This window comes from Coenobita brevimanus, chromosome 60 (genome assembly GCF_032717465.1).
Source record: "Coenobita brevimanus isolate Jiangsu-jjx chromosome 60, ASM3271746v2, whole genome shotgun sequence".
Lineage (NCBI taxonomy): Eukaryota > Metazoa > Arthropoda > Malacostraca > Decapoda > Coenobitidae > Coenobita > Coenobita brevimanus.
In genome coordinates this window covers 3,138,900-3,147,893 of record NC_137013.1, presented here as the reverse complement: position 1 = coordinate 3,147,893, position 8,994 = coordinate 3,138,900, and the positions used below count along the sequence as shown (strand labels likewise).

General features: G+C 41.3%; 1 protein-coding gene across 1 annotated transcript; it reads left to right on the top strand.

Annotated features, from left to right (window-relative positions):
• Positions 1-6,021: 6,021 nt before the first annotated feature.
• LOC145403156 (cuticle protein 19-like) lies at positions 6,022-6,953 on the top strand. Its single transcript, XM_080274977.1, has 3 exons — positions 6,022-6,033; positions 6,368-6,442; positions 6,645-6,953. The coding sequence occupies exons 1-3, from the start codon at positions 6,022-6,024 to the stop codon at positions 6,951-6,953; spliced, it is 396 nt and encodes a 131-aa protein (XP_080131103.1).
• The last annotated feature ends 2,041 nt before the right edge of the window (positions 6,954-8,994 follow it).

Below are 8,994 nucleotides of genomic sequence, written 5' to 3'. Positions count from 1 at the left end.
GCATCCCCCTCTCCATGAGCAAATAATCTATCAGACTTCTTTCGATATTTCTTTCAACATTTACATATTCTCTACTTTTATCATTTTTTTGTGACTGTAAAATAAGTTACCCAGTACTACATTTCGCGACACATACCCTTCAGTCACCGCCCATAATCATTTTCCCTCTGCACACCAAAACAACCAGTGCCTTATTTACAGATCCGTGCAAACTCCTCCATTCAGCTTGCCTATCACAAATACTGTGTAACTCCTTAGCATGTGTCCACTTACTATTCGAAGTTGATCCCAAAATCTATCCATGTCTTGCACATCACGGCCATCTCAAGGTGTATAAGAGCGACTTTCTCCAACTCAGAATTGACAAACATGGATTTTGAGGTAATAGGTTAATAATTATATTCCCTCCCTCCTCCCCCTCGCCATCCATCATTCATCAGTAAGCCTCATTACTCTGTTCATCACTGCCTCATTACTCTGTTCATGGCCGCTCACAGCTTGTTACAACATATCTAACTTCCATCTGTTTACGTCACTCCTCATCATCATCAGACAAAACACCATTACTATAAAACTTCCTTCTGAAAATTACGTCTACCTGGAATAATATAATTTCTTTAGTAATACTTCTAACATACCAACATTACACGAACCTACCTAATTTTAATCGATCTAAGACAGGCGCGAAACCCAGATCCGAGATTCCCGTCACTTTTGGGGAGTATCTGTTAGACAATAATACACAGGGTGGCTCATATATAACTCTCTACTTCCACTCCCTGCCGGGCGATTTCTCTTGTCTGTGGGCACGGCTTAGTGTTATCAGCATCTACCTAGCAGCATTCATTCATTTCCTACTCCATTTGCCACAACCACGCCCACACCTGCCAACTAAGCAGTCCCCGTAACACGTAAGATAGTGTCGCGTGGGCTTCTAGTATGGCGCTTTTTCCGAGCCATTCTGTACTTTAACTTACGATAATAAGTCTCTCATCTGAAATTGGAGAATAAAAACGAAAATAATGCAATAAATGACGACCGGCTGAGTCAGAGAGTGCCTCAAAACTTAATTATTTCTCAAATCTTTGGTGTTAAAAAAAGAGTAGCAGACAAAGCCCAAGTAAACAGGAAGAGGCCAGGCAAATGAACAAACTGAAGACGGAAGGGTGTGGAGAGCCAAGGAAAGGCAGTATTATGCTGGCAGGGGACAAGCAGCCAGGGAATCTGATAGGTTTAGGCAGAATAAAGTAGTGATAGACAACGTAAAAAAAAAAAAAAAAAAAAAAAAAAAAACTATATGCAACACCGACACATCACAGTAAAATCGAGTGTGACTGGAGTTACACTTTCTCCGGAATAGGGAAATCTAGATCAGTCTGGAGCACAGTATGCAGTAACTCTGTAACACTAACACTAATGCCATCCATCCATCATCCAATCATTTTCTTTTTCAGAACAGAATGCAGGAGCCCGGGGCAAGGCTATTCAGTCCCGACATGTAAGGGGAGGGTAACCAGACTCACTCATCATTGAACGGCATGTGAGCAACAAACTCCATCTTTCCTTTGGATATGAACCCAGGCTCAGTCCGATTAGAGTGGCTTAAACTACTACACCACCTATCGCCGTTTGGTTATATGCCTACCATCCAACGTAGTAAATGGTTTCCTGTAAAACAGGAAACCATCTGGCTTATCACCTGGGGTAGAGTCACCTGAATGCAGCACTTCATCGAGTGAGTGGATAGTGGCCGCCTCCATCTACCACACTGTGGTGACCTCTTTATATTTTCGTTCTTACCAGCTGCAGATAATTTTATGCAGGTTTAGAGAGTCATTTGGAACTGGAGAGGTGGAATGCAACCTTCATTAACCTCTTCACCACGAGCGATTCTTAGGACTATAAATAAAATCATCTGAAGGTAGGATGATCAGAAATAGGTAACTGTACTATGGTAAACACATAAAACAAAGTGAAATCATATCCCATTAGAGAAGTAAATCTGGTGCTCATTTGATACAGAGCAGAGAAATATCTGCTTCCCATCCAAGAAGTTACACGTGAGGCGAAGAAGGAGTAAGTTTATATCTGACGTAGACCTGAATCGTATGTTACAATACTGGATGAATAAGCGAGGTCGCGACAAGAGTGGACTACCTTGCAGGGTCGTTCTGTTGGGAGAGAGAGAGAGAGAGAGACGTTATGTGTGTGGAGGGGTGCTCTCAAATACTGGTATACAAGGTTTCGGGGTGTCATATAAGGTCCATCTCTTTTCCCTCTCACCATAAAGTGCATCACTATAAACTACACGAGTATTAGACAAGTGTAGGTGTCATGCTAGGTGCTCCACACTGTATAAACTTTCCATGTACCAGTCAAGATGCAGAGGAGTACACAACTGATCATGACATTCAAAATTTATCCTCGGCTGAAACAGAGAACAGTATGGGGATGTGGATAAACAATAAAAATGATCCTAAATAATCTTCCATAAGCCACATCGACATGTTAAAAAGCAAAAGACACCCCCACTAATGCCATCACAGAATTCTGAACGAGATATCCGTACGAGTGCGTCTGCAGCGTCATTTCTTGCTCGTAAGAAGGCTACGAATCTCAGGGAACGAACTATTTAGCCTATTAGGAGTAGAACACACACACACACACACACACACACACACACACACACACACTTAGTCTCTTCACTACAGACTTCTTACATCCAGACGATTAAACAAGGACGAGGAATACTTTTTCTTCGGGTGGTAGTTTGATTAATATTTTGTTTTCATCATGCTGTAAGGAATCATATAATTTTCACTGACTTTGATAACGCAGCAGAGACTTGTAAATAATTCTAAGATTCACACTATTAAAAATGTGAGGGAAAGATGTGAGGAAGCTTTCAGTATTTTATGACAATCTCTGAGACACTTGAAGAGAGAACGTGCCCTGTTTCTTGTCGTGCCTGCTACTTTTCCGTAATTAGGCTTGCAGGCTGATTAAATCTCATAATAAATATACCACAAGTGACAGCCAAAGAGTGACAGTTTGGTTATACCTTCAACCATTATGGTTTTGTCATACGGACTTGTGTGTGCGGTATGTAATATTTGAACTTGGAACAGCATCAGTATAAAGCGAAGGTCTGCCTACACTTTCCTCCATCTGGTCGTTGGAGTTACTAAGCCATTTCAGCTGATAAATATCGTCAGGTTCGTTCATGCTGCCGCCACCAACAAACACAAGAATACATCATGGTTATTAGATGTACCAAATGCCAGGCTCGTGCTGCCCACTGATGTTGTCCCAGGTTCAAATGTATAATCTGGACATACTGTTTGAAAAGTAAAAACCTCTACGAAAATATTTGCTCTGTAAACAGTATTCATGGCTACATAACTCCAGACGCAGTGGCCAGACCAGACCAGGGCAGGGCAGGGCAGGGCAGGGCAGGTGACCATGACCAGGGCCACACACCCTCACCACACCCACCCCTCCTTTCCTTTACCACCCTCCACATTGAAAGAAATAATGTTTCACACAATGGAATAATCTGTACTAGCAGGAATTATGTGCAGTACAGTAAGTGTGTTACGTCATTTAGAGACTGCAGAGATTTTATGAGCTACTTACAGTTAACTTATTTTTTTCTGATACAGTTTTTACTTCAATGTTTATTACTGAAGGTCAGTTTTCCAAAGAGCTCGTAAAGCGCTATAATATGAAAGTGCATTTTTGTATTACAAAACTGTTCAGTCCATTTATAGTGTCAATAAACTTTGCTTATAGTATGCTTCTGAGAACTGCCATATACTGTAATCTATCCATCTACCCATAGCCAGACGCCAAAATCCCATAAGGGGTGGCCGTTTGTCTTTGAGTTAGTTTTACGGGGAAGGGCACTAACCCTCTGCCAACTCCACTTGTTGACACGTAGGGAACACGTATGGGTTGGTTATAAGGTTACCACCCATCACTGTAAATGGTTTCCTGGCTTTCAGGAAACCATTATTTTTGTCACTAAAAATAAAACCACCAGTAAATGAAAGAAGGGCAATAGAAAGCGAGAGGAGAGGAGGGCCGACACAGAAAAAGAATACAAATGATGGAAGAAGACACCACTACATCAAGTGACCAAATATTGTTTTTCTTGTTATTTATATTAGTTTGAAATTCTCCTTTTTTTAAAGCCTGATCATACTGTAGTACCCCTGTCACATTACTTTCATAAATGTATTAATTATTTTTGCCTCAGTCCTAACGTAAGACTTAAGGCTCAACATTTTTCTTGGAAACCAGCGCGCAGTTATTAGTAACAACATTTTAGCTCTCTGATGTGGCCACGTCATACACGTGCTATGCGTGGCTTGGATGTTGGACTTCTTTGGGTTATTATTAACTTCATGTTTGCGGACAAGCTTTGTAGGTCAGGTACACCTGGTAATTAGCTGCTGACAGATTAGGCAAAAGGCTGTTGTTTGCTATTCTTTTTTTTTCTTTTTTTTCGTTGCGAACTTTGATGAGAATATGAATAATAATCGTATTTTTTTCTTTCATGCTCTTTCGATCCCACCCATTTCACCAGTGGCTACAAAAGCAGAAGAAAGTAGCTACATTCTCTCATTTTAGTGCACCAGCTTCCACATAGAATGATCTACACCAATGACACGTACGTCCCGTTGATCTCTGTGTGGTTTAACCCGGTTACATCAGTTTTTACCTGCTGTATATCACTTATAGCGAGCCATCCCTCTATGAAAGATTTTCTTATACTCTTTTCCTGTTCTCACCTCCAATTTCCCTGGGCGCTGAATTCTTTTGTGCAAGATCCCCTGCTCACTAGTATTTTATTCCCCTGGCCTCCACTTTCCTTTCACTCTCTCTCCTTTCGACCTGCTTATCTGATTAGTTAGTCATCACTCATTCCCTTTTTTTGACCATACCTTTTGAATACACCGGGGACAGGACTTTGCACCATACCACGCCTACTGCTACACACCCTTATTGCAGCGTCATTTCTCACTCTGTCAAACTACCTCATACCATTACAGCCCTAAGATATTTACTGTCCAACACTTTCCCCATTTTTCAGGTCTGCCATGTATGATCCATTGCTCACATCCTTACAGTACAGTCGCCACCGCTTTACCTTTATACACACACCCATCTGCTCTTGAACAGACACTACCCTGCCTATCTACAAACACTTGTGTCTCTAATAGCCTTACTCTTTAGCTCGTTCAATGGATTACTTCGAGCCTCCGAGTTCTGTTCTAGTGTTATGAACAGTCCCAGATCCCCAGAACGCTTCATTTCTTACAGACCTTCGAATTTAGTGGTGCTGTCATATCATTCTGCACCATCACTCTGCAATGCCTGATCGCCCTGCTTTTCTCACATTCAGTGTGTTTCTTCCGAGCGCATACTTATTGGAAATTACATACTAGCTGCTAAACATTACCGTCAGAGTCAGCGACCAACGAGATATCATTTGGAAACAACAGACTTACTTCTCAGTCTCTCCCTCTCCCTGTTGCTCTTTAACCTACTACTTTCTCCAATAAACCTATATCTACCCCATAAGCAGCTCGCCAGTAAACAAATTGTGACACCAGTGACTGCCAGCTCGGGGACGTCTAACATATTTTGGTTAATGGAAGACAATTTTATTCACATTTGGTGAGGTGTCCCAGGGATATTGGAGTTAACTCACCCCCTAACAAGCTTGGTCAAATGTAACCATGTTGTCAGTTATCCTTTTTTTTTTTCCAGCACTCGCACTTCATTGAAAAGTGGCACACGTTTAATTTAATTACGACAAAAGCTATATTTATCACACCGCTCAGCATAAAGTTGCTGCTGCTCGTAAAAACTGGGACTGTGGCAACTGGGAGGAACAGGAGGAAGAAAAGGGGCGAGGGAAGGAGGCAGAGGGAGTGGAGGCGGGTGTGGGTACAGTATATATAGGACTGAAGCCTGTGCCTCCTCAGTTACGTCTCGACCTAACCACAGTCAACAATGAACACTAAGGTATACCTTCACTGTTTCTAAGTAACAGTTGACAGTTTAGGCAAAGGCAACTCATGGTACAGTCACCCTCGCAGTATATATATATATATCAACAGTTGAATCATTGTTCTCATTTTACTCTCATATTTTTAGCTGACTGACCAGGGTATTGTAAGGAAAATATGAAGGTGTTCACACAGCAAGATCATACTGTACACAACATGTCGATTCATATGACAAGAATCAACAACCAGTTTTTTCGCTTCGTGATGTCTGTGGAAATAAGCATATTCACTTAATGTTACTTTCATTCCGCCAGGAAGTTAATCATTTCTCTTCCCTCCATCGTGCCCAGATCTTCATCCTGCTCGGGCTGGCCGCCCTGGCTGCTGCCGACAGCGGCGAGTTTCGTGGCTACGGCGACTCTCGCGTAAGTGACAGCCTCAAAAAAGAAAAGAAAAGAAAGAAACTTTGCCATCCATTTGGGAAAGCGTTCATAAGAAGATCATGGAAACTTTGTCACATTTTTGGAAATGAGGTTATAAATATACCCGTCATGATGTTACTCATCCAGAACACATCAACTGTGTACAAAGCTGAATAAATCATTTTCATTTTTTCCCCACCAACAGTCCTTTGAGTCCTACGAGTCCAGCGAGGCCAGGTACAACTTCAACTATGCCGTGAGGGACGACTCCTCCGGCAACGACTTTGCTCACCAGGAGGCCCGTGACGGCGACAACACCCAGGGGTCGTACTACGTGCACCTGCCCGACGGTCGCCGCCAGACGGTGACCTACTACGTGGACGGTGACTCCGGCTACATTGCTGACGTCAAGTATTCCGGCGAAGCTCGCTACCCTGACTCCTACGAGTCAGCCTCCTTCGAGTCCTACGAGGCTCCCCGCCGCCGTTACTACGACTCCAACGAGTCCAAGTAAATCTAATACAGGCGTCTAAGAAATCGGCTTAAAGGATACCGCCCCCGCCAAAGATGTCTGGTACAACTTCTCGCCTAATCTGCTGGACTCTGTTTCTAAATTATTTATTGTATGAATGTGATCTTATTTATTAAAACAATTTATTTGTTTATAGTGCAAACTTCACATGCTCTATTAATATCCCAATACATTACACTTATGCTTTTTTTATAATTTATGTCATACTAGTTTATATTGCTGTGATTTTCTCCATTCCCTGATTCACTACGAGCCGTTAGTAGTTTGCGATCATTATTCATAATATCATGTAATTCAATGTCTGACTTCTCATGATGCCTTAAATGTATGGCCAAGGTGCAGTGCGGACGATGTGTACATACCTCCAGGTGTGGTGAGAAGAGTGGATCAGATAGGGTGTATCCAGTGTACTGCATTGGCACTTGGGAAAATTATGCTACTTAATCGGCAAATTAGCCAAATGTACAAGAAGGAAATTATTGCAAATCCATATCTAGGTATGAATTACCTATATGCTGATCAAATATATATATATATATATATATATATATATATATATATATATATATATATATATATATATATATATCCATCCATCCATCATCCAATCCTACGTTTCCCCATGAGGAGCGTAGAAGCCCGGGGCTAGGCAGTTGGTCCTGACATTTAAGATGAGAGTGACCAGCCTCACTCATCCCTGAGTGGCATTATATGAGCAATAAACCCCAATCACCCCTTGGATATAAACCTTTACCGGTTCAATCCGACTGGAGCACAATAATTACCCACTAAACCACCAGGCGCCAAAATTTGGTTATATGATTACCACCCAGCGTAGTAAATGGCTTCTTGGTGTACAGAAAACCATTTGGCTTGTCACTCAGAGTAGAGTCACCCACAGGCAGAAGGGAGAGGAAAGAATGAAGACATGAAAGACAGAAGAGGGAGTGTAAAGTCACCCATAGGCAGAAGGAAGAGAAAAGAATGAAGGGAAAAAAGACAAGATGGAAGGAAACAAGGATGGAGGAGAGGACAGGGCAGACACCGGAGAGCAGCACTACATTGAGTGAGTGGATGGTGGGCGCTCCAACCTACCTATCAATATATAGATAGATAGATAGATAGATGGATGGATAGACAGACAGATAGATAGATAGATAGATAGATATACATTTAAAACATTGGATCCCAGGGGTACTGGGCGAGGCATGGCACTGGGAGGGTACTAAGCGTACCGCCCTCCGCCTATCGGCTCATAGTCGCGAAGCTCATAGGTCCCTACCCGGGGGTTCCCTACTTTATAAAGACTTGAAAAATCCCAGTTCTGTCCAATACTCGGGACGCTGGGCTCCAATGGGATATATATATATATATATATATATATATATATATATATATATATATATATATATATATATATATATATATATATATATATATATATATATATATATATAATGTGTGTGAGAGAGAGAGAGAGAGAGAGAGAGAATTATCTATATATCGTCACACACACACACATGCATATATATATATATATATATATATATATATATATATATATATATATATATATATATATATATATATATATATATGTTTATTTATTTATATGTAACTGCATGCTTTCGTTCAATAAAGCTAACCTCAAAAAATCCCATATCAAGCTTAAGATTGTGAGGCATGATCGTAGGATATGCACCATTTGTTAACAGCGATGGCAATTACCCTTCCCTACTTGAGTAGGTATACGAAAAACAGTTCATTAATAAGCAACTTTACCCTCAATGTAATGATGCCAGCCACACCACAACACACTTCTCCCATGCACCTCGCTCTCACAGTGCAGACATTCCTTCAGCATAACCTCAACAGAATAATCTTTAGAGCAGGGGTTTCCAACCTTTATTTACCCATTACCCCATTTTCCACACCTCCCTTCACTCATTACCCCTCATTGCTTATGTTTCCACAATTGCATTTTAGCTGCTTAACATTTTGATGCCTAGATTTTAGTTTGAAT